The following is a 26,760-nucleotide window of genomic DNA, read 5'->3' on the forward strand; positions in this document are numbered from 1 at the left end:
TCTTGAGGTGAAAAAGACATTAAGAGAAAAAGAATTGCCTTACTCGATGCTCTTCCCAGCCTGGCTCCGAGTGGTAGCGGATAAAAAGGTCTGGTTCTTCGACTCCCCAGATGCGGCCAGGGATTGGCTCGAGGGTTGGCGCACTACGGACCAGCCGCGGAGAACTCATAGGTCAAACCACGGGCCCAGAGAAGATAGCCGGACAGGGTCGCAAACATCAGGCAGAGGAGGAGCGGGAGGATCTCCGACTCATGGATTCTCAGGGGCCACCAGAGAAGAATGACCTGGAACATAGAGAATATAATGGACGCTGTCTTTGTTCATTGACATACTGGTTTACAGTTGCAGATGGACGCTGGCCTGGTTAGCCCCGGATGTAAGCAGGGATGCCTCCTGCTCGGGGAGACACTCTCCCCCCTACACGCAAGTACTCTGGTTGTGGGATGGGTTAAGCACTCTGCTCAGTTGGGGAGGCGGGCAGTTGGAAGTCCGTTAAGCAGGGATGCAGGGAGGGGGGAAAGGGAGGGGGGGTTGTTTTGACACAGTTCGGAATCCACATGTAAGGTCGAAGAATAATGTTATGCATACGGGCGATTTGGCAAAGGTTTGGTATATGCAACACTGGTCTAGCTCTTCCATGAGGACCCTAAGCAGTTTATTGAACAGGTACAAAGCCAGCACCCATGACACGAATCATGTCAGACATACCACAGACCTCATAATTGCAAATGGCTGATGACCCAGCACCCACAGCGGTAAGAGTGGACACAGAGTCACAGGTCTTGTCCCTACGATTACTGACTTGGAATGTGAGAGGGCTGGGTGATAAGGTAAAACGAGGACTGGTACTGACCGCACTGAAAAGACAGAAACCCACTATAGCACTACTACAGGAGACGCATTTGACGGGGGGGGCAACCAAGGCCATGGATAGGAGAGGTTACAAGATGGTAGTCCACTCGGACTTCACGTCGGAGTCCAGGGGGACTTGTATCCTGATTCAGAAATCCTCACAGTTCATTACATTACAAACGAAGACTGACGATCAAGGATGCTTCGCAGCACTGCAGGGACAGTGGGAGGGTAGGCTCTTTAACTTGGTTTCTGTATATATCCCACCGGCACTTCACTTGGTGCAGCTCCCGAAACTGGCAGACTTTATACTGACTCTTCCCGAGGGGGACGTTCTTCTTGGGGGGGACTTCAACGCCATTTTAGATACACAACTTGATAGGTTCCCAACGCCAGTTCCCACGGGGGGCCCCCCGCCTCCAACGTTTTTTGACAGCCATGGGTCTCACCGACGTCTGGAGGTACACCCACCCCAAGGGTAAACAATACACCTTCCACTCCGCAGTGCACGGTAGTATGTCAAGAATTGACCACTTCCTGGCCCTGGGCAATGGTATCCAACATATAGACACCGTAGAAATTCACCCTCTGGGAATCTCGGACCACTCCCCACTTACTCTTACGATCTCCACTCAGGAGAAGTCACGCAAACGCATATACCCCATACATGCTGCATATCTTAAGATTCCCCAAGTTCGCAAGGCTCTTAAAAAAGTGACGACACAGTATTTCAACGAGAATGTAAACTCAGTACGCTCCTCAGAGGTCGTGTGGGAGGCGTATAAGACGGTTTTCAGGGGGCAAGCCATAAACTCAATCACGGGCTACAAAAGAGAACAGGCTCAGGAACTAGCTACATTGGAATTAACGTTGCAGGAGTTGACAACGGCACATGAAAAATACCCCACTCCGGCAACATTACACGCACTTAACCTTCAACAGCAGCTTTACACTGACCACTTACGTTTTCAGGTTAAGGGGCAAATGACTGACACACAGAATAGGATTTATGAGGTGGGAGACAAGGCAGGAAGGATGCTGGCATGGCTCGACAGGAGAGGAGGAAGTTCTAGAGGAATCCAACAAGTGAGGGACAATCTGGGGAGGATGCACACTAACCCAGAACAAATAGTTGAGAAGCTCGCGGCCCACTTCGAGGGGGTCTACACCCCTGAGCGCATGGTAACACCCGAGATGGCCAGAGAAGCACTAGAACAGATAGAGGTCCGGACGCTTTCTTCGGAGGTGGCAACTGAGTTAGATGCGGACATTACTGCTGAAGAAATCCAAATGGCTATTAATGCGTTGAATCCGGGTAAGGCGCTGGGACCAAACGGCATACCTATAGAATGGTATCAAGCGACGCCCGAGAGCCTAAGCAAACATCTACTAGCGATGTTTAAGGAATGTTTAGAGAAAGGCATACTTCCACCAGATCAGAGGTTGGCAACTATAGTAGCCATCCCCAAGCCAGGGAAGCCACCTGAAGATTGCTCCTCATACCTCCCCATCTCGCTGCCTAATGCAGAAGCTAAAATCCTCGCCAAACTCTTGGCGACCAGAATTTTGCCTCATCTGCCGTCCCTCATACACCCGGACCAGTCCGGATTTATGCCTCATAGAAATACGGCATTGAATCTGCGCAGACTGCATGGAGTGCTGGCTAGGGCGGAATCGATCGCAACACAAGCAGTGATATTGACCCTTGATGCCAAGATGGCATTTGACCTTGTAGAGTGGAACTACTTGTTTGAGGCTCTGTCACGTTTGGAATTCGGCCCCCGGTTTACCGCATGGATTAGACTGTTATACGCTGACCCGGTTGCACCGGTGGTGGCAAACGGCCATATTTCGCGAACGTTCCCACTGGGGAGGGGCACACGTCAAGGATGCCCCCTCTCGCCATTGCTATTTGCGATCTCATTGGAACCCCTAGCCACTCTAATAAGGACCTCACCACTCTTGACGGGCATACGCTGGACGGAGGGCTGGGAGGACCGGCTTTCACTCTATGCAGACGATATGCTGGTATATCTAACGGACCCAGAACGCGGGGTGCCGGCTCTCTTGCATCTCTGTGATACCCTACCATGACTATCAGGATATACGTTGAACTGGAGCAAATCGAAACTATATGTACTGAAGGGACCGGTCCAGACACTGAGTGCAGAATGCCGTCTGAAGATAGCAGGCTCGTCATTTAAATACTTGGGTATCCAGGTTTCTAGGGACCCCTCAGAGTTTATGGACAAAAATCTAGGGCCCCACTTGGAAAGGCTCAAGCAGGATGTTAAATTTTTAAATTCTTAACGCTCGTAATATTGAGCCATCATTAAAACAGATGCTGGAGAAGGTGTAGTCCAAGAACTTTCACTGGCTTTTAAACGGCTAGCTATCCCTGGTAACAAATTTGTAACATATTTGTCGACAAACAGATGTCTGCCTGTATCATCGGTCAAAGACTGACCGCTAAAGTCATGAAAAGCTTCTTCGAAACGTGTAAAGAAATCAGAAACAGATTCATCTACCTTTTGTTTGCACGACGCTCACACAGTCCAGTCAATCTTTTTAGGGGGAATAACTGTTTTGGTTAATATGGCTGCAGGGAGATCTAAAATTAACTGATGCGGCTTTTGAGCGGGTTCCCTCCCCACATCCAATCGTTCAAACTCTTTCCATTCCACGCCAAAAGTGGGACGATCATTAATTCTACGAACGGTCCTCCACATATCCGGTGGTAATATTAACCTGAAAAATAAATCAATGTCACACAGTCATAGTACAGGAATTCATGGGGCCTTCAACTTCCTCATAGAAAGCGGCTGGATTTTTACGTGTGTGGCAATGCTGCTTTAAGAGCAATTACATCTGCCCTCTTCCAAGGAGTATACACCCAATTATAAATGAAATAACCCGTAGCATCAGCAGAATCTTTATCATCATTGTCGCCCGTTCCTTTAGGAGGAACATACAAAGGTGCGGCTTCCCGCATGGGCTTTGTGTAGACCGGCATTTGCTTATCTGATCCGAAGATAGGCGACTGCAACTCTCCAGTCTGAGATTTCTGTGCAGCTTCGTCCACGAGCTTTTTCTTCTCCTTCAAGTGAACCGCCTCAGTTCGTAATTTGACCAACAGTCTAATCGTGTCAACCACCTGAGAGAAAACAAAAAGACTGTCACGCATATTTTTACAATCAGATGCTACATCATCAGGTTCTAATTCTGGAGAGAATTTTCGAAACCTTTCAACGACTTCTGCAGCAAATGTTTCAGTAAAATACAACTGCTCCCTTTCCGTCCACCCTTGTATACTAGCTAAAAGATCGGAAGCAGAATCAGTGCTACGTAATGCTTTGCGAGCAGCCTGTCTGATATCGGCTGCACGTTGTACAGACAGCATAGAACGGGTGTCCCGCGCATTTCGTTGATCCGAGTCGGAATCCTCCCCACCTTTTAACGGAGTGGACGGAACGGCATACGGAGGTGGAGGTCGATCTAGTAACGAAAAATCATCTTGTAGATTATTAAGGACAGGATAGAGAGGCTGTCGGACAGGGTATTGGCCAGATACCTGCAATCGGTGTTCTTTTTTCCCCTCTCTCTTCCAACTCTTTCACTTCTTTCTTTCTCAACTCCAGCGCTTTCTCATACACATTCTTCCGCTGCTCTTTCTCAATCAAGACTTGCTCACGTTTCGCTCGTTCATGCACTTCTTTCTCCCACATACGCAGACATTCAAACATATCATGTCTAGACTTCCGCTCAAACACACATCGCTCCACATACTCAATCTTTTGTAAATCAAATGACCCATGCATTGGCCAACATAACTCAGGATCCTTTTTGGTATATTTATTCCACAATGTGCTGTACATTATGAAAGAAATACCATATTTAATATACATATCCCTATTAGGCGTCCCCTCTGGGGTAACTGGGTTGCGAGTGTTCAAGTTTAAGTCGGCCCCATTACAAAAGCAGCACATCCTTCGAAGTGCGCTGAAAACAGGCATGGCAAAAATAATGCAAAATATGCAGTATTATAAACCAAGTGGCACTTAAGGTACTTCTAGTACTTTGCGCCGTTCAAATTTGACTCACTTTAAGAAAAATCTCCACTTTGCCTGCCTATATGGGTTGCAACTTATATATCATATCTTACAAATACTTCATACAAATAAGACAAGTCTTTACCAAATACCAAATATGCCACGGTAAGTGTTCCTAAAACTACCTTACCATACAAGGGCATCCAAACCAATAGTACGTGCCGTAAAACGGCCCTTACCAATCATAGGGTGTCCAGGTTCCAACTGCCAAGTTCTAAATTCGAACAAACGGCCACTGCACAGCGAATCAACAGAAGAGATCTCAGTTGAAGACCGGCGCCACCTGGATGATCAGATCGGAAAGAAGGGAAAAACGCCATGGTTTGCCAAGACTCTGGTCTCCTCGGGCAATAATCGTCCGCGGCAAGATCCCAATCCTTCGTCGCGACCACTCCTTCGGGCATCCGAGTCGCCGATGAGCCCCTCGTGTCAGGCGCCAATTTGTAGGAGCAGGCCTCAGCCAGACCCACCAGTGCAAGGGGTTCGCCCTTCTCTGCACCAAGTCCTCAGACCAATAGAAAGAAGTTGGCACAGAAACTGGAATAGAAAAGATAACATTTATTACATCTCATGAGGTGGTGTCACGGTTCAGACAGTACCCTTCGGTATTGCAAGAAGTAGCACCCCGAGCTAAGAAAGCATGGTTTATTTATACCCGCACAGGGGCTCAAATGAGGGCGGTACAAACAGAAGAGCGCAGTTTATGTACATATAAGGTAATATCGAGAGGCACAATCGATCAGTGGGAAGAGCTAACAGTTTTGGGGGTCGACAAACACATTCCTATCTGGAACTAATCACTAACAGATGTGGACCCTACTTGACATGCGCAAAAGTGAGGGATGCTAAATATAACTTGTTGCCGGGCAGATTTCAAGCGCCGTAGACCGGAAGATAGGACAAAGCACATGGTCGACACGAGGCAGCATGCAGCAGACAAAATGGCTGCCGTGAATGTGTGGGCAAGGTGGTATGTGGTAGTGAAGAGGGATATTAAAATGTAGCTAAGGGTACCGGAATTACTTTATTCTGGGGGTCCCCTGGCTGCAATTAAAAACAGGGGGCTAGCTCACTAGGTGTCAACGAGTAAGGTCAGGTGACCCTAGATGGGGCTAGAGGTGAAGACGGTCGACATGTTTCTCGCAATGGGTAATAGTCGCCCGCGATTCATCAGGACCTATAAAAAGGTGATTAACAACATGCTGGTGTCATGTGTGATATGGTGTGTATATTACCTCTATGGGGGTTGTCCTATGCCTATCAGTCAAGAACTACCAGCCACCAGAGGGGTCGGCGGGATGAGGCATCAAGGATGAGTCCATATGTCAAAACTCCAATCTCATGTGCCCCGGCTGCATGACCTACCCTTCTCCGCCGAGCTCGAGTAATTCCGGTACCCTTAGCTACATTTTAATATCCCTCTTCACTACCACATACCACCTTGCCCACACACCCACACCTCACCATAAGGCTGTTGGAAAAAAGATCTCCGCCAAAGAGCCCCTCTTTGAGGTGAGCCCGTCGGGATTGCACCGCCTCCCCGACGAGGAGCAACCGCCGATGATGAAGCATGACACCCATTCGGGTGTGTGAGGCAAATACATCCAACAAAATGGATGCCCTAGGGTGTTACTCTTACACCTCTGGTCACGCCAATTAGATCTTCCCTTAGTCACGCATAGGAACAGTCCAGCAACCCCTCTTTGTTGTATTCACAGACACGGGCACACGCTGTGACTGGACCTTCCACCAACCTGAGTGGTAAATAGTGTCCGTTGATCAAGTGATCACCTCTCCTTCCTCCCTCTTTTTGACAAACACACATCCCTGTGTCCCATGCCAACAAACCACTGCCCTGGCATACATCAGTCACCCCTCTAGCTGGGTGCCCTGTGCCAGTGGTGAGGGTACAGGTGCATGAGCCCCGTACCCCTACAGTGCCCAAGTCCATTCCTGGGCACTGCAAGTGCAGTGCTGCCATTAAGAGTATATGGTGCTGGGAGTTTGTCATCACAAACTCCACAGCATCATAATGGCTTTACATAAAACTGAGAAGTTTGGTATAAAACTTCTCAGCACATTAAACCCACACTGATTCCAATGTGGGATTTAATGCCAAATGCACTCACAGGGCATCTTAGAGATGCCCCCTGAAAAACGACCTACCACTAGTGACCAGGCTGAGTGGCTGCTTTCAGCTGCCACCACCAGACATGTTTCTGGACCCCTGGGTCGAGAGCCTGCTGCTCTCTGGGGCCGGAAACAATGCACATCCTGGGACGAGGTGCCAAGCCTCCACCCCCAGGAAGGGCAGCGTTCACTGAGGGGAAGCTTCAAAGGCTTGCTGCCCTCATGAGCTCCCCCAGCCATTTGCTGCTCCCCAGCAACTGGCGCCCACCGGTTCCGACCCCCACTTTTGGCAGTAGAATCGGCAGGAACACCAAGTTAGGAGGAGAGGTGTTTCCACCTTTCCTCGCCTTCCCCACCTGAGGGGTGGGGTTGGCAAAGGTGGACACAACTCTCCTCCTAACTTGGTTTAACCGCTGAATATCCCCCTGAGAGAGCCCCTGGGTAGGAATAAGGTCGCGTTAAAGGGATGTTTCCTTTTTCGTCATTATAATTGCCGATGGCTCCGACTATGCTTTAGCTTCTTATAAGCATTCATTAGTGTTCTTTCTTTTGTCTCTTGCCTACTGGCTGGGTTGGTGCCTAAGGTGAGCCGTGCAGATCTTACGGGACCTTTCTTGACCCCTATAGAACGCGACAGTTCAAGGCTATTTCATTTTCATTCTCAGGCTATAAGGTGATGAAATAGTATTCGACCTTTGAGATGTGTTTTTTCCCTTCGTCTTTGTTCTTCCTTTTTATCTTCATATATTCTGGTTCACGATCTCATAATTCACAAGTCTACTCCTTTTATGGTTTGTTTTTCAGGACCACATTATTGATGCTGGCCGCAAAGGGAATTATTCCCGCTTCATGAATCACAGCTGCCAGCCCAACTGCGAGACCCAGAAGTGGACGGTGAATGGGGGCACCCGAGTCGGCCTCTTTGCACTATGTGATATTCCAGCTGGTAAGACAGTGTGACCTACTTGTTTTCTATTAATATGGAACAGCATGCATCTTAACAGATACATTCCTTTTCCTTCCATCTAGTGTTGGGTTCAGACATTTGTAAGTTGTTTTTGTTCGAAGAAGTCTCTTGAGTCACAAAATGTGCTTCGACTCCCCTTGGTGTACATTTTGCATGGGCACCGACTCTGTAATCGATGGTTTCTGACATGCACTGAGCGAGCTCAGCGTTCCTCGTCGTCAAGGGAGTGAGATGACCAAAAGGACTTTGAGCAAGTGCAGAGGACTGGCCCGCACATGAAGATCATGGCCAGGGCTCTCAGTATCCCTTCAGCCCTTTGAACCACATCACCGGTATGGTGTTCCAGGAGAAGTCCCATGCTGAGGCAGAGCACCACTCCCACTGGAGTTGGGCGTTGAGCCTAAAGTGCGGATGCTAAGAGAAGGCTAGCAATGTTGTGAAGGCTTATGTGTGGTATACATGAATACTATAGGAACCATCCATGTTAAGTGTGCTTAGAGGGCAGCGTAATGTTAAATTATTATGGTAGTATGCTAGTTCCGACAAGGTTGCCTGGAAACAAGGAGAGCTGCAAAAGAGTGGCAGTTAGAGTTTGGGTTGTTGGCAGTTGGGAGTTTGTGGGGGCCAAATGCCACCTGGCCCAAACAATTCCACCACTCATAACAGAGGCAGCAGCAGGTTTACCACCAGCGAACCAGCAGGAGGTACAACAGAGGCTCGTACAGGGATAACACCAGGGGTAGGAGCTGCCACCTACAGACAGTCACTTGCTCCACCTACCCCCATAGTCTCCTAACCTCCTCCCACACCATCCCTCCTACCCTCCACCTTCCTCCTTGGGGAGAGGATTCGCAACTTTCTCCTGCCCCGGGAGGAAATCATATCTGACAGCTGCTGTGCATGAGAGAGAACAAACCCCACACAAATGGCTATGAAACCTTTAGGCCGACAGCTGAGTAGGCATGGGTGGTCTGGGTGTGAGCGCCTGTGTGGACGGTGAACAGCTGTAGCTCTTTAGCTCGTATTATGCGCGTCTCCATAGTACACAGGCGAGGCTTCATTAAGCGAGCGAGGATTATGCTGAACTATGCTTGGAGATGTCACCTTACCATATTTCTTTTCACTTTTATTGTTTTGTAATAGGAGACTAGTTTCAATGAGAAATCCTTCATGGTGAAAGAATACTGATGTTAGCAAGTTTATGAAAATGTGTAAATTGCAAATGTGTACTCTTGTTCCATTTAGGAGTGGAGCTCACCTATAACTACAACTTGGAATGCATTGGTAACGATAAGACTGCGTGTAGATGTGGTGCCTCCAACTGCAGTGGCTTCCTTGGAGACCGTCCAAAGGTAGGTGACAGCGATGATGTCTATACTTTTATTCTGATCATGCAGAAATGTAATTTAGTGATCACCAGAAGGTCCCAACTGCGACCCTTCGGTCTCGGGTGACAGAGTTGTCGAGCAGGAGGTAAATAAAGCCCTGATATGCACAGTTTACTTCCAGTAGATGGAAGACTATACTAACTAAAATAAATGAATTCAGCACACTTCATAACATTAAATGAAAGAAACACATTTGTTTAAATTCATCACTATGATTTAATGTTGTGTTTACATAGGAAAAAGCATTGGCAAAGCAAGGCGATGAGATGTTTTTTTAAAATTATTTAAAGCATATGCCACGGGAAAAAAAAGAAAAGAAATGCTGCCCAAACTTGGTGACATATGTTTGTTATTTTTTTTATTCAAAATTGATATTGCAATCACATTCAATTTGAATAACATAGTAAGGATCCATCCTAGCAGGCAAGTGTACTTAGAACAGGTACAGAAACTCTTGTTAGTGTCAATGTAGTCACTGAACAATATAATTCTTAGTAGCGAAAGAAAGAGCTATTGGCTTGGAATTTCTGTAACCTCCCGGCACAGTTCAATTCAAATATCTTTATTCGATTGTAAACATTACAATCATAAAAGCACAATTCATCAACAAACAATAAAAAAGCAGTCCGGATATTTCACAAGTACAAATTTCTTTAGACAATGTAAAAGACAGAAGCAACGGGCAGCATAAACTTTTAAAAAAAATATATAAAAATATATAAATAAATTCAGTACAATAAAAGATTAAAAATGCCTGAAGGCATTAGCTAAGTACACAGATTGCCAGCCACACACTTACTTAAATCCTCTATTTTTGAGGGAACAAACCATAAGAGACTTCCTGGTTCGTACGGGTATATCACTCTAACCCTTTTATTATTTATTTATTTTTTGTCTTTTTATTAGTATCGATGTATGAAAGGGACACCTTATCGTTTTGTACACCTTATATACAATTATTTACAATTCGCAATTATTTACAACACAAACACATACACATAACTAGTTGTATTATACAAAGTGAATTGCTCTGATATATATACACTCAAATATTCATACTACGAAGAAAAAATCATCCGTAATTCCATAAAGACCAGAGTCAAAAGTATAAACTTGATGACAATCATAAATCAATGAACTACAGTTAAATGTAAGCAGTTCAAAAAAGGAAAAATAGACTTCAAATTAATTCATTCAGTCCATTCAACCAATAAATGGCTAATCTTTTTACGCCAACGCGTTTCGAATCCGGTATGTCAACTCTACGGATTCTCATCAGGGCTCTGTCTTAATACGGGATATCTGCAAGTGTATAAAATAAAACTTGTTTTAGCTACATTTCTGACAGTTGTTTAGCTTCCAACTACATTTACCTCGTATTCCTCTTATTACCTGTTGAACCAGCTGCCGCCGGTCAAGGGTAGAGTATTAGTTCTGACTGAGTTTCTTTTCAGGATCTAAAAACAAATGCAGGTATCATGACCTGTTCTTGCTCACTTTCTAAGAACAGAATGAGGCACATGTGTTATCAACATACCTTACTGGATCATTCTCGTGATCCTACGTTTCCATCAAATGGGAGTTAATTTTCAGTCTTGTATTACAGCCTGAAAATAATGAGAATAACGTTTTACGCGCTTTTATGCACAGACGGAGAGAGTACGGCACTCGTTGCTCTACTCGGCATACCTGCTCTGAGGGATTCCTCGCTTGGGCTGTTCGTGTTCTAATCGTTTGCAGCGGTAAACGCTTTCTAACCATGCAGGCACCGCTTTCCTCAGTCCTTATTACTCGCGCTCGCTTTCCCTAGAGGAAATAACAGCGTTTTATTAGGTTTCTGGGGCTACTGCGTTATTGATGGCAAATCAAACCCATATTAGCTCTGGACTTACTTGAACAGGCTGTGACTCGGCATCTAGATCTCATTCACTTAGTTTGGCAGCCATGTTGTAACGTGGTTTTGGACCTACTTATAGTTACTTGCTTGGCGGCCATCTTAGAGTGGGGTCGCTAGAGAAGGCTATCATTTAGATGTGAAACAAGCATTTACAATGCAATGGTTTCGCCTTTGGAAAAGTTAGAGCTATTGGCATTGTAAATGACAAAATTTGTATTTATGTGTTGGTTTTGAAAACAGATAAATAAATGGCATTGTCATTTACATTGCCATTAGCTTAATCTCTGCAGTCACTCTGCAGTCCCTCGCACTCCCTCGCACTCCCTAGTCACTCTGCACTCCCTAGCCCTCCCTAGTCACTCTACACTCCCTAGCACTCTGCACTCCCTAGCACTCTGCACTCCCTAGCACTCTGCACTCCCTAGCACTCTGCACTCCCTAGCACTCTGCACTCCCTAGCACTCTGCACTCCCTAGCACTCTGCACTCCCTAGCACTCTACACTCCCTAGCACTCCCTAGTCACTCTGCACTCCCTAGCACTCCCTAGTCACTCTGCACTCCCTAGTCACTCTGCACTCCCTAGCCACTCCAACAGGGAATATGAACCTGCAAAGAGGCAACAATCCTGGTTTTTAACACAGTGGAGCCGTGTGACTTGGTGAAATTTGGCAAATACTTAAGCCTGCTACAAGTATAATTTAAGGACATTAATAATACTGATCACTGCTCCAATTAAAATCACCAAAACAGTGAATTTTAACGTTTTATATGGCAGGTTTAATCCACTTGGATAGATCTTTAAAATGTTTTCATTAGCCGCTCTCTGAGCCCATGATTTGAGAACTATCTGCTATATAATTCCCAGTCCGTATGCACTGTTGTGCACACGTAAATTAATTTGCACAGTAATTAGCTGATATTAAGCCACAGGTATTATTCATGATTCCCAAATTCTCATGACATTGATTTAAAATCTGTCCAAAACTGCTATATATTACTTACATTACCTATGCTTGCGATTAAAACAATATGCACATGTACTGTTTGCACAGCTAAGGTATTTTGCATAGCAATTATCTGGTTTCTAGCCATAGGTATGTTCACGATTTTGACATTTTTATGACATTACTTAAATTTGGCATATAAAAGGTAGTTTTGTCTGGTTAACTTAGAATCTATCTGCCCTCGGAGTTATATCTACTTGGCTGAGCTGCAGTGATCTACCCTGACCAGCGCACTGGCCAACTGAGAGAAGCCATTCAACAGTGAAACGCTGCTCGTCAGCCAGACCCTGAAAGTCGCATAACAATGAAGAACTAGGTTACCAGTTGTCTCCACACCAAACCCTGGGAGAGAGGGACCACCTCTATAATTGATGCCTGATGGGGAGAAGAGAGAGCTCAAGAAGCCGCGTGGAGGGAACGGCTCCCAAACACCAGTGGGCCCGGGATGCTCTTCTTTCTCTAGTCACGTGACTAACGTGTGTTTCAACACTTTGCAATGTTATTTTCCTTCTCACGCGTACCTAATATCTACCCAATGATCCATCACATGACGGAGTGATAGCCACGATCACAAGCCGCCGCATTCTCCCATCTTAGGTGACATCATTCACTCCCCACTGAACTGAAGTGTAGGCATGAGATTTTAAACAGCTGTTCAACTGCACACCACTCAGCTACTGCACATACAAAATAAAGATCATTCTCTGTTACTAAAGACATAAAACTGGGCTCGTTTTCGGTCGCGTTGGACAGGCCACTAGCTATCTTCTACCCGTGGGATAGTGATGTCATACTGTGAGCCTCTCAGGACTCAATAAACAAATGTGGGCACGGTGGAGTCCCCCCTCCTGGGGACTCAGGAAGACCAATGGCAGGAAGAGCCTCTCTGGCTCGGGTTGGAGTCCCCCTCCTGGGGACTCGAAATGCACAGAAATGCCCCCTTTCGCTGGAGTCCCTCTCGGGGGACTCGAGATGCCGCCAATGCCCCTTGAGCCTCCTGGCTCGAAAAGAAGATGCCACCCGACGCGTTGGAGCGGCCCTCTGCCAACTGGGGCCGCTCGGCGAACAAATAGGAACTGCCCCCAGAGCCTTGCACAGGCACGGAGCCCCCACCAGCCCTCCTTCACTTACCGGGCGGTTCGTGGGGGACTCCGGTCCTTTCTCCTGTGTGGCGGTAGCGCTTTGCGGGGCTCTCTCAGCACATGAGAGCCCCGCCTTCACAATGCTCCCGGCCCGCTACCTGTTCCCCCGGTCCCCCATCTCTGGACCGGGCCGTCAATGGCTCGCGCTGTTTGTTTCTTTTTCCCGGCGGCAGCGAGCAGCCAATCGGTGCGCGGCGGCAGGCGGGACTTCCCTCCAAATGCGGAAGTCCCGCCCCGCGTCAGGCACCGTAGTGCCTGGCTTCCTGTTTTGCGGCGCTCGGGCCGCGGCGGTGATTCTCGGGCATTTAAGAGGGGTGGACACCCTCGAGACCAAAAGTAAACAGTGATGCGAGGTGGGCACTCGCAAAGGGCGCCATAATCGGGGTGGCACCCGTCAATTAAGAATAAAGTGCAACGAAGCACTGGGGGTACCAAATTACTGCAAACCCCGGAATCCAATCACCACACGGCAACAGTGGTGACGCTGCGCCGCACGGGCCAATCCCGTCGCGGCGTTTGGTGAGGGGGCTCGGCTCTCCCGTCCAATCGGAGAGCAGCGGCCTCGTTTTCGGTCGCGTTGGTACCGGCAAGGTACGGGGCCCTTCGTCGGGGGTTTACTGATCCCGGGTTGCGGTGGTGAAGCTGCACACAGGTTATTTTAGTGCGCTCTGCTCGGGGAAGGCTCACAAACCTTCAGTGTTGGACTTGGCCCGTCTGGCAGGTCCGCCCCTGAAGTTTGGTGCTTATTATATGTGTCCGGGGAATGGTGATTCCCCTTCTGAGTGTGTGTGTGGTGAGAGAGACCTGCCTCCCATAGGAATGCATGGGGAATGTATGTGGCTCTGGTAGTTCCTGATGCGTGGGGGCGTGCCGGGTCGTGTTTGGTATGTGTGCGCTCGTGAGGTTGAATGCTACAAGATGATGTATGCAGCATGTGTGTGACTAGAAGGGAAGTGCCACTTCTAGACGTTGGTGCATGTGTGCAGTAGGTGTGCTGGTGTATGATTGGCTGAAGCCGGCTGGGCCTTCCCCACCAGGCTGGCTCCACCCCCTAGGGTGCGTCCAGTGCCCCTGGCCTGGCCAGTAGCATGAAATTCCTTATAACCAGTTCTGGCTGGTTCTCTCCCTGCCTGCCCCTTTTGGAGACAAAGGGAGCTCCTGTATAAAAGGGAGGTGGGCCCTCCTCTCTCTCTCTTCTTCTTCCTGCCTGGGTCCCTACCTGGGTAGTGCTGCTGCGTGGGCTCAGGGTTGGCTGGCCTCCCTGGGCCCTGCCCTACTCCTGGACTGCTGATGTTCCTCTTTCCCTTCTAAGAACTGATGTGCTCCCCCCTGAACTCCTGGACCTCCTGTGGACTCTGCTTTCCATGCCACTAGCCCTTGGGAGCGTTTACCTGCTGTCCTAGCGCCTTGGGCGCTTCATCTATGCTTCTGGCGCTCGTGAGTGTTTTCCTGCTGGCCTAGCGCCTTGAGGGTGCTACCTTCATACCCTCACGCTGGGAGCGCTATCCTCAACTAGACCGGTGCCCACCCGGCGTCTGCCCCGTGCTACGGAGGCTCATCAACCTCAGCGAGTGCCTACCTCGCTTTATTCCCTCACTGGCTGCCTTATCGAGGGAGCCGGGCCCTCGTCAATTTCCCCTGTGCTCACCGCCGCGGCCCGGGACCCCGCGTGAAGCCCCGCCCCCGGGCCGCGCTCTGATAGGCGGCTGGCCCGATGACGTTTCCCCGGGCCGCGCTCTGATTGGCCGGCGGCCCGGGGAGCTGCCCACCCAGAGGAGATCCGAGCAATGCAGGAGGCAGCGGGAGCCGACTCCGCGCCCCTGCGTCCCCCCAACAGAAGTGCCGCTGACCCCCCCCGGGGCCCCCCAGGAGCGAGCGGGAGCCCCGGAGAGCGAAGAGAGACCGGCGCGACCGGCCGGTGAGCGGTGAGTGCGCCGGAGGGGGGGCGGGGCGCCGGAGCACATTGTCGGTGCTCGCCCCTCCCCTCCAGCGCGAGCACAAATGCGGTTAGAGGCCCGCGGGCCCCGCAGTAATGCCGGGTCCCCCGAGAGGGACCCCGCCTGGCCTTACCTTACCCCCCTGAGCCCCGAGGGGCTCCGTCTACAGTTTTGGCCCTCCGAGCCCTCGAGGCTCCGTCACGGGCCCCGGGGGCGCCCATTGATGCCGGGTCCCCCGAGGGGGGGGCCCCGCCTGCCCACAGTTCTTGTCCTGAGCCCCGAGGAGGCTCCAACGTGCCCTGGCCCCGAGCCCCGAGGCGGCTCCAACGTGTCCTTATGCCTGGGCCCCGAGTGGCCCCTCCACGTGTCCCTGGCTCTGCCTGGGCCCCGAGTGGCCCCACCACGTGTCCCTGGCCCTGCCTGGGCCCCGAGTGGCCCCACCACATGTCCCTGGCCCTGCCTGGGCCCCGAGTGGCCCCACCACGTGTCCCTGACCCTGCGAGAGGCTCCACCATTACCCCCTGTCCCCCCCAAGCCTGCAGGGCTATGTCCAAATCCCCCAGCGGCCCAGCACTTAGTGGGCCGCTGCCACGTTTAGGTTTGCCCCGGGCCCCTTGCAGCCCATTCTGGACATCGAGACTTTAAGGCGCCCTTGCCTCAGGAAGGCCATCTGGCCTAGGGGGCGCTACTGACTATCATCAAAGTGTTGCTAAGAATTCTTATGTGTTGCCCTGCTGATGGGGGCCTCTGTGGTGTGCTGTACCTTGCCATTCCTTCCCTCCTGTATAACCTTGCCTCATGTATGTCTATACTGGTTAGAGTGAGTTCTATTGCTGGTTCTATGAGACCCCGGGGCGTGACGTATTCTATGCTAAGCTCCTGGTGATTATGTGTTCTAGTCCTAGTCCGAGGAAGCTCCCAGTGAATATGTGTTCTAATGCTAGATCGATCATGTGCATACCCCTGGCAGGGGCCCCTTGGCCCTGCCCTGTTCTTTTCCCTTGTAACCCCTGCCGTACCTCGAGCCCCTTGTAAAGTGTATGTTCCTATGTGTCCTTCGTAATACAAAGACTATTTTCATATATATACTTGGTGTGGAGTTCCTTTTGTGGGAGGCCCGGGAGGTTGTTGTTGGTGGGTGCGTGCGCAAATGCTTCACACATGTCCTCCGAGATAGGCCTGACTGCCCGCGCCGCGTTACCTAGAGGGCGAGCAGGGGTCGACTTTATATAGGAGTGGTGGTCTCTGACTGGCTGTGGCGCAAGCCCTGGCCGGCCGGGGGTCCCATTTCCTACACTGGTGGCTAGCGGTGGGATCCGGACTTGTGTTTGCGCAGTACCACAACGATAACTGGCCTCCCTACAAAACTCTGCATTGTAAATGGTCGCAAAGAAAGGAGATTATTGTTTTTAAGAGGTTACTTAAATGTCTGTTCTGTGAAAAATGTATTTTGGTGCACTGTGAGTGAGGTGCCCCTAGCTTGGGAGGGTAAATCATCTCCCTAGTGTAATTTGGTTTTCTGGATTCACCAGGAGGGTGGGATCCAGTGGTGGTTGTGTAATTGTGTTCAAATGTGAAGGGTCCTTGTCCCTAGAGTAATGGTACCTGTGCCCCGAGGGTCGGGTTGAGGAATCAGGGGCGGTGGAAAACTGTCTTACCAGTCTAGGGGACGGTGTGTGGATGAATGTTGAGGTGCACTGAGTAATGGAGTGTAAGTTCTCTGGGATGGGGAGCTTGCTGAATCACCGATAATCCTGTCCTCCCTTACCCCGCTGAATGTGTAAAACTGTCTTACCGGTCTAGGGGACGGTGTGTGGATGAATGTTGAGGTGCGCTGAGTAATGGAGTGTAAGTTCTCTGGGATGGGGAGCTTGCTGAAACAACGATAATCCTGTCCTTCCTTACCCCGCTGAATGTGTTTGACGCATCATGTGTTCCGTATCCCGCTAGATGTGTTTTAGGCGTCAGGTGTCGCCCTGGCTGAATTTATGTTAAGTTGTATCCCGGACAAGGAAGACCTGCTGGCGCTGCCGCGGCTTGCCTTGGGGAGAGCTGAACGTTGAGACCGGCTGGCGCTGCAGCGGCTCGTTTTGTTGAATTTATGTTAAGTTGTATCCCGGACAAGGAAGACCTGCGAGCGGGAGCCCCGGAGAGCGAAGAGAGACCGGCGCGACCGGCCGGTGAGCGGTGAGTGCGCCGGAGGGGGGGCGGGGCGTCGGAGCACATTGTCGGTGCTCGCCCCTCCCCTCCAGCGCGAGCACAAATGCGGTTAGAGGCCCGCGGGCCCCGCAGTAATGCCGGGTCCCCCGAGAGGGACCCCGCCTGGCCTTACCTTACCCCCCTGAGCCCCGAGGGGCTCCGTCTACAGTTTTGGCCCTCCGAGCCCTCGAGGCTCCGTCACGGGCCCCGGGGGCGCCCATTGATGCCGGGTCCCCCGAGGGGGGGGCCCCGCCTGCCCACAGTTCTTGTCCTGAGCCCCGAGGAGGCTCCAACGTGCCCTGGCCCCGAGCCCCGAGGCGGCTCCAACGTGTCCTTATGCCTGGGCCCCGAGTGGCCCCTCCACGTGTCCCTGGCTCTGCCTGGGCCCCGAGTGGCCCCACCATGTGTCCCTGGCCCTGCCTGGGCCCCGAGTGGCCCCACCACATGTCCCTGGCCCTGCCTGGGCCCCGAGTGGCCCCACCACGTGTCCCTGACCCTGCGAGAGGCTCCACCATTACCCCCTGTCCCCCCCAAGCCTGCAGGGCTATGTCCAAATCCCCCAGCGGCCCAGCACTTAGTGGGCCGCTGCCACGTTTAGGTTTGCCCCGGGCCCCTTGCAGCCCATTCTGGACATCGAGACTTTAAGGCGCCCTTGCCTCAGGAAGGCCATCTGGCCTAGGGGGCGCTACTGACTATCATCAAAGTGTTGCTAAGAATTCTTATGTGTTGCCCTGCTGATGGGGGCCTCTGTGGTGTGCTGTACCTTGCCATTCCTTCCCTCCTGTATAACCTTGCCTCATGTATGTCTATACTGGTTAGAGTGAGTTCTATTGCTGGTTCTATGAGACCCCGGGGCGTGACGTATTCTATGCTAAACTCCTGGTGATTATGTGTTCTAGTCCTAGTCCGAGGAAGCTCCCAGTGAATATGTGTTCTAATGCTAGATCGATCATGTGCATACCCCTGGCAGGGGCCCCTTGGCCCTGCCCTGTTCTTTTCCCTTGTAACCCCTGCCGTACCTCGAGCCCCTTGTAAAGTGTATGTTCCTATGTGTCCTTCGTAATACAAAGACTATTTTCATATATATACTTGGTGTGGAGTTCCTTTTGTGGGAGGCCCGGGAGGTTGTTGTTGGTGGGTGCGTGCGCAAATGCTTCACACATGTCCTCCGAGATAGGCCTGACTGCCCGCGCCGCGTTACCTAGAGGGCGAGCAGGGGTCGACTTTATATAGGAGTGGTGGTCTCTGACTGGCTGTGGCGCAAGCCCTGGCCGGCCGGGGGTCCCATTTCCTACATTCAGTCTGCACCAAACACGTGTCGATGGATTCGGGGGCGTTCCCGGCGTCGCGTGACGTCGGCAAAAGCCAAAGAATCTCGGGAACGCCCCCGTGTCTGGTCCGGCATTGATGGACAGGCCCCTCGTCCAATGGCTAGGCTTCATTTATGGAGCTAGCCAATGGGACGGGGGGGCGTGTTCCAGAGTGCTTACTGTACTCAATAGATTTCTCTGGAGGAGGAGCCTAACGGCTCCGCCCCCCAGCGAAACCTAAAAAGAGGGGGGAATACTAGTAGCCGAACCCCTTATTTCTGGGGGCAGGAGGTTCTTAGGTGTGCACCCCGCTCATGATGTCCTGACTCATATTTCGAGTTTTAAGGTTAGGGCATTTTAAGTAGCGTGTTATGCTATTCTATATTATGTTTATTGTAGTGTATCGTCATTGCTAATATTGCAACCCTACTCTTGTCCTACATCATCCAAATAAAATAATGACGTTCTCTGTTGTAGGGCGCTCGCTTTCATTTTTCCCAGCTGTTTTGGTCTTTGTTCATTTGCTTCAAATTGTTTTCACGTCATGGAAGTGATATATTCAAATTATATAAATACGTCAAGATGTATAAAAATCGCCTTATTAAAACAAAGAAACAAACAGTGGACACGTGAAATTGAAGAAAATGGATGAAATCCATTAAACACTGTTATGTACATATGTCGTCATACTTGTATTTCTTTTGTCGTTCTTTGTAATAAGTGAGACCCCCTGGCTCCAGGCCTGCTCTCGGTTTGAGCTGTGCCCACAGTGTGTGTGTTTTGTGGTGCCCTTTTCTGTATGAAGAAGTGTGCACTAGTGGGGCACGGGGAGGCAGTGGAGAGAGGTCACAATCGCACTGAGTGAGGGTGTATGGAGAGACGGTTTCACAGTCATGCTGCAAGATGGCTGTGTGCGTGGGATCAGCGCCACTGACCTCTCTTGTGATTTTCTGGCCACAGAATCGAACCCAAGCACACGACAGCCCTCCATGCTTCCCCGGTCGGCACAATGAGCTGGATTAAAGCGGATAACCGATATTTAGTACTACAGCGCCTAACATCGGCAGAAGCGCTGGATACAGAGAGCCACGAGGCGGCATTTGCTATTGGGATAGTCGAGAAGAGTCTGCAAGGTGGCATGCAGGTGGCTGCCCGACTGTAGAGCTGAATTCTCTTCTCACCGCGGGTGCCCACGCAGTGCCAGCCAAATGGCGCGTTTTCCTTTGCATACACAAGATGCTGCCCAAACAGATAATGCCCGCGTTGTGTGGGCTTCTTTTCTTTAACACTGGAGAGAACAGTCAAGGCTGGTTGGCTATTTCCTGTCTCCCCGAAGATGCTGATTCCGAAAACGCCCGCATCTGAGCAGTGCCCTGGCAGTGGCATCAGATGCCAGATGGCACCCCCAATAGCAAGCGATTCCATCCTTTACATTGAACCTACGGCGCATCGGTGCGCATGCTTTTTTAAAGTCGTCTGTTTCCTCAGCCACAGGTGAGGCTGCAGAACCCGCACACATGGGGTTACACTCGGTGCCCTCACACCTCAGGCGGGGTCTGGAGCTGACAGCGGTCCAGAGACATCGGTTCCAATCCTGGCTTCTGTGTGCGCCGGTGTTGTGTGATCTCGGGCACATCGCTCTGTCTCCCCGTTCATGGGTCGTCTGACGAGCACTTGGAATGGGGTTGTGTTCTGATGTTAGACGTGAATGCACACCTGTGCATCACACACTAAGGCTCGGGGAACAGAGCACATCCTCGGCGTGATCTGGGGGCCCGTGTTGGTCAGAGCCCCCAGGCTCCTTTGATCTCTCTCTTAGGGAGGGCGATGGGGGCGGACTCCCCACAGGTGAATCCGAAAGCTTCTTCCTTGGCACAGACACATGATGTCAGGTAGAGGTGGGAGGGGAGGGAGGAAGAACCATTAAAGACATTGCAGGTTTCCTGTTGCGGGTGCAGCCAGGCACACTGGCAGCAGCAGAGGAAGGGAGTGGGTCGCTGCTGCAGGTTCCAGGGCACAGGGCTTCACCCCCTCCACTCCCTGGCACCCCAGCCATAGTCTACCTTAACACCAAAGGGTCCCCTGTCACCTCCTCCAGCGGTCACAGCTGTTGTCTGAAGCCCCCTCACATCCCGTGGGGGCGCAGACCCCCTGCCCTCACCATGTCCGGGGCCCCCGGAGAGCCCTTCGACGACCAGGACTGCATCTGCTCCTACGGGATGAAGCTGACCTGGGACATCAACGACCCCAGGCTGCCGCAGGTGAGTGAGACGGGCTGTGTGCCGAGGGTCACCGCAGCCCACATGGGCAGCCGGGACTAAGCAAGCTGCCTGCACCGATGCATGCACGTGTGCCGAGGTCTACCGGGGGGTGAAAGGGGCAGCCGAGCAAGCTAGGTCTGCCGAGGGTCACTGTGCCCAGAGGGGCATCCGAGACTACTAAAAGGAAGCTAAGTGTGCAGAGGGTCACCGGTGCCCAGAGGGGCCACCCGGGGCTAGTAGAAGCAAGCAGCACTGAGCCATTTCCTCGCAGAAGAGCTGAGGCAGTGCGCACAGGTACAACAGCGAGTGCATCGGGCAGTGACTGTAACCAACTATAAATCTAGAAGTCAACATAGGTACTTAAGTCATAACACATCACAGGGAAGCCATTACTATTGTGTTGTTGATGTTGCATAATTTAAAACACACTTTGGTAACGAAATAGAGAGAGAGCTACGGCGGGCTTGTGCGCAAGTACATATACGAATAAAGAGCGAGGTTTGATAAAAAAAATCCTGAAGTAAAATACGCATAGGTTACATTTGAAACCTCCACACTGAAGTCACCCATTCACATTTTTCTCATTGCATACGGCTTTCAGCATCAACATGAACCCCTTTCTCTCGGGGTTCCAATTAATTTATTGATTAATAAGGCGGAGGGGGTGGGGTGGTGGAGGGTTGGCATCCTTCTTATATCTTTTAGACCTTTCATTTTCTTGCTCTGGGTCTGATGACAAATGAGCACTGGTCCCCTAAAATGGGTGCCAACGTCACCATCTGCCCTGTTGATACACGGAGTTAATTGCCTTGCAGTACGAAATCACGTGTATTTTCTATATCTATTTGCTCCATCAGTTACTTACAATCTTTATTCCCAGCCATATATGTACAAAGACACGGATGCTTACCCTAACCAGGGCTTTAAGTGGGCCGGGTCCTGCCAGTGCGCAGCACCAGCAGTTCTAAAAAGAAGGTGCCGTGATGGGTGAGTCCCTACGGGGGCTCTTCATGTGTAACCTCAGGGTGCAAAAAACCCACAAAAAACCTTAACTCTGCAATAGTACAACCCGTCACTGCCTTTGATGTAACGTCAAGGAGCCTCGTTTTTGAGTTTTATATAGCGCAATCCTGGAGCGCTGTACATAAGCACCAGTTACATACACAAGAACATATTCATTTTTTTAACCACATGACGTCATGCTCGAACCTATTTTCTCAGCTCGAAGGTCGGCTGCTCAAGACTTACGCCACAACCTCTCCTACAAATGCAGGTAGCATTTTCATTACTCTATACAACGACGTGAGAGTTGGTGCTTATTTTTTATATGCACCTTATATCCATTGACAAAGCCAATAGTCCCGGCCTGGCGGCTTGTTGTAGGTGTAATTTTCCTTTTTGTGTTATACACACCAGGATGAATGGACAGAAGCAGCAAAGTAACAGTCGGACACCAGATTTGTAGCTTGTGTTTTAAGCCACGCAGTTAAATATAGCGGCCACGTCCATTTGAGAGACACCCAGTTTTCTCAACTCACTTAAACCTCTGCTCATAACTAAGGTCCATAGAAAGGGTAAAGGTGGGCTAGCCGGGCTAAAAATTCGAACTCTAAGCCGTGATGCCTTCTATTGGCTAAACTTAAATTAAAGTAAATATGTCGAAGAAGCCCTATCATAAAGTTATCCTCCGTTAGATCACCTGACAGAAAGGCATGAACAATGAGTATATTGCAGGCTTGCAATAAAATGCAGGACACTCGCCGCCAACCACTTCAAAATGTATTCTTACATTTCAGTTGAAGTTTTATACATTGTGGACCAGGCGTTCGCTGACGTCATGGGCATTTACACACGTGAAGAGAATCCCCAAGTGTACTGAGGCCAGAAAGGGAATTTACTACTGCTGGTTGCTAGAAATAACACAAATGTCTCTTTCCCGACAGACGCAGACCCACAGCCACCCCCGTCTAAGTGCACGTTTGCCTGTTCTGAAAGTGTGTTGTGTGGAGAGGCTGTGGCGGAGTGTGGACTGTAGTCGGGTTGTAACAAGGAGACACGCGCCTGAAAATGAAACAAGCGCCCGGGCAGGAGCGTCTTTCAATGTTTTTTACATTTTTTTTTTTAATGCAGGATTTATCTAGCGCGAGATCGACCCGAAGGTATTGGAGGGCTTTACACGAGCACCTGTTACGTTGCACAAGTTCACGTTTCACTCTAAGCCCGCCTTAAGGCGCTTTGGTCGTAGAAAGAAGCGGTGCTGAGAGGCATAAAGTCGTCAATCGTATTTTATACCATCGCTGCCTCTAAAGTAGCACCCACCGATCATCTTCTAACAACAGTTTTTTTCTGGACCAGTCCCGTTGTACACTGTAAATTATACTAATCGTAATCATCACGATACAAAGGAAGTTATAGTGATATTGTCAATGTCCAGTTATATTAATTGTCATTGGTGCAGGAAATGTGTGTAATCAGGTCCGGGGCGCTGGCAGATGTTGCACCATGTAAACTCTATGTAGCATAACAAATACATATATGTGTGTGTGTGTGTGTATATATATATATATATATATATATATATGTATACATACATATATGTGTATATATATATATATATATACACACATACACTTGTTTACATACATATACGTGTGTACACACACACACACACACTCCGGTCCTTTCTCCTGTGTGGCGGTAGCGCTTTGCGGGGCTCTCTCAGCACATGAGAGCCCCGCCTTCACAATGCTCCCGGCCCGCTACCTGTTCCCCCGGTCCCCCATCTCGGGATGGGCCGTCAATGGCTCGCACTGTTTGTTTCTTTTTCCCGGCGGCAGCGAGCAGCCAATCGGTGCGCGGCGGCAGGCGGGACTTCCCTCCAAATGCGGAAGTCCCGCCCCGCGTCAGGCACCGTAGTGCCTGGCTTCCTGTTTTGCGGCGTTCGGGCCGCGGCGGTGATTCTCGGGCATTTAAGAGGGGTGGACACCCTCGAGACCAAAAGTAAACAGTGAAGCGAGGTGGGCACTCGCAAAGGGCGCCATAATCGGGGTGGCACCCGTCAATTAAGAATAAAGTGCAACGAAGCACTGGGGGTACCAAATTACTGCAAACCCCGGAATCCAATCACCACACGGCAACAGTGGTGACGCTGCGCCGCACGGGCCAATCCCGTCGCGGCGTTTGGTGAGGGGGCTCGGCTCTCCCGTCCAATCGGAGAGCAGCGGGCTCGTTTTCGGTCGCGTTGGTACCGGCAAGGTACGGGGCCCTTCGTCGGGGGTTTACTGATCCCGGGTTGCGGTGGTGAAGCTGCACACAGGTTATTTTAGTGCGCTCTGCTTGGGGAAGGCTCACAAACCTTCAGTCTGCACCAAACACGTGTCGATGGATTCGGGGGCGTTCCCGGCGTCGCGTGACGTCGGCAAAAGCCAAAGAATCTCGGGAACGCCCCCGTGTCTGGTCCGGCATTGATGGACAGGCCCCTTGTCCAATGGCTAGGCTCCATTTATGGAGCTAGCCAATGGGACGGGGGGGCGTGTTCCAGAGTGCTTACTGTACTCAATAGATTTCTCTGGAGGAGGAGCCTAACGGCTCCGCCCCCCAGCGAAACCTAAAAAGGTGAATTCAAACCACATATGAAAACGTATGCGCAATTACCATCGACCCTTTCTTTTGGAGGCACTATACTAGATTCTAGATATTTCAGATAGCGAGTTGAGCCCGCTGAGTGCGCTATTAAACTTAAGTATAAGGTAGGTTTTTTTTTTAGTAGAAGTTTATCATGGTCAATGGGTCTAGACTGTTGCAGAACATATAGAATTGACCACTTCAAGTCAACCACAGTGTGTTTATTTTCGACGAAATGCTCCACCATGGGTGCTGTAAGCACTTTATTCTTGATTCTAGATTTATGTTGCGTTATGCGCATATTCACTTGTTGTGTTGTCTTGCCTATGAAACTCAGTCAGAACTAATACTCTACCCTTGACCGGCGGCTGCTGGTTCAACAGGTAATAAGAGGAATACGAGGTAAATGTAGTTGGAAGCTAAACAACTGTCAGAAATGTAGCTAAAACAAGTTTTATTTTATACACTTGCAGATATCCCGTATTAAGACAGAGCCCTGATGAGAATCCGTAGAGTTGACATACCGGATTCGAAACGCGTTGGCGTAAAAAGATTAGCCATTTATTGGTTGAATGGACTGAATGAATTAATTTGAAGTCTATTTTTCCTTTTTTGAACTGCTTACATTTAACTGTAGTTCATTGATTTATGATTGTCATCAAGTTTATACTTTTGACTCTGGTCTTTATGGAATTACGGATGATTTTTTCTTCGTAGTATGAATATTTGAGTGTATATATATCAGAGCAATTCACTTTGTATAATACAACTAGTTATGTGTATGTGTTTGTGTTGTAAATAATTGCGAATTGTAAATAATTGTATATAAGGTGTCCCTTTCATACATCGATTCTAAAAAAAAGACAAAAAATAAATAAATAAATAATAAAAGGGTTAGGGTGATATACCCGTACGAACCAGGAAGTCTCTTATGGTTTGTTCCCTCAAAAATAGAGGATTTAAGTAAGTGTGTGGCTGGCAATCTGTGTACTTAGCTATATTAATGGTCCAGCTAGCCCCACGTCCCAGGACCTGACTCCCCCATTCTTTGAAGGCATTAGCAGCATAATTATCCCTCCATGCTTTTCCTGAAGGTAATTGCTAATTTCAGGAAATTACGAACAAATAAAGTGCAATCGCTTTTCAGTAGTTGGAGGTAATAAAGTGCGGGTTTTATCTGTGCAAAATTCAGTTTTTTAAGGCAGGGCTTTAAGTATAGCCTCCCGGGTATTATGTAATAAGGACAAATGAATAAAAAGTGTGCCAAGTCTTGCGGAGACTTCCCGTCGCAGCCGCAAGCTGGCAACACCTTACCCCGATGGGCCCCACTTGGTATTGCCAGGAGGAGATGAAACAGGTCAAAACGGAACCTTGTTAGCAAATAACGTTCATAGCCCGTCATAGGCCATGATAAATATGGTTCCATTTGTAGACAAGTTTTAAGTAGGACATGTTTCCTAACACTGTCCTTCTGCAACTCAACCTCCTCCCTTGCAGTGTACCTAGTTGTCATCATGTCATTTTTTACAAAAATGACATCGGATTTGGTGATAAGATTTGGCGTTAAAAACAAGTCAGGCCGACCAATTGCAATCAGGCAGTCATTAATATACTTCAGCCATGTAGACAGTTCCTTGCTTGGCCAGGGTATATTTGCTTAAAATCAAATATAGGTTCAGACATTGTGTAATTGTCGAGTGACCAGGTCTGAAGCCATATTGTATGGGGGATATAATATTGTTTTCAGTTGCCCACATGGTTAACCTATTCAGAATTATACCACCTACCACTTTAGCTACAGAATTAATTAAAGATATTGGCCTGTAGCATAACGGACTACTGCGGTCGCCGTTTTTAAAGACAGGGACTATGGTCGATAACCCCCACGACCTTGGGCACCCCGAGATCACAGCTGCATTTACTACAGCGGTAAGGACGG

General features: G+C 49.7%; 1 protein-coding gene across 1 annotated transcript in view; it reads left to right on the forward strand.

Moving 5' to 3' along the window:
- The window catches only part of LOC147725804 (histone-lysine N-methyltransferase NSD2-like), a 262,511-nt gene that overhangs the window by 209,221 nt on the left and 26,530 nt on the right, over nt 1-26,760 (forward strand). Inside the window, exons 9-10 of the mRNA XM_086959981.1 lie at nt 7,896-8,037; nt 9,304-9,410. Coding sequence (XP_086816107.1) covers nt 7,896-8,037; nt 9,304-9,410 — 249 coding nt within the window. The remainder of the gene's footprint in view (nt 1-7,895; nt 8,038-9,303; nt 9,411-26,760) is intronic.

The sequence above is a fragment of the Lissotriton vulgaris genome, chromosome 3_1 (assembly GCF_964263255.1).
Source record: "Lissotriton vulgaris chromosome 3_1, aLisVul1.2, whole genome shotgun sequence".
NCBI classification, from domain to species: domain Eukaryota; kingdom Metazoa; phylum Chordata; class Amphibia; order Caudata; family Salamandridae; genus Lissotriton; species Lissotriton vulgaris.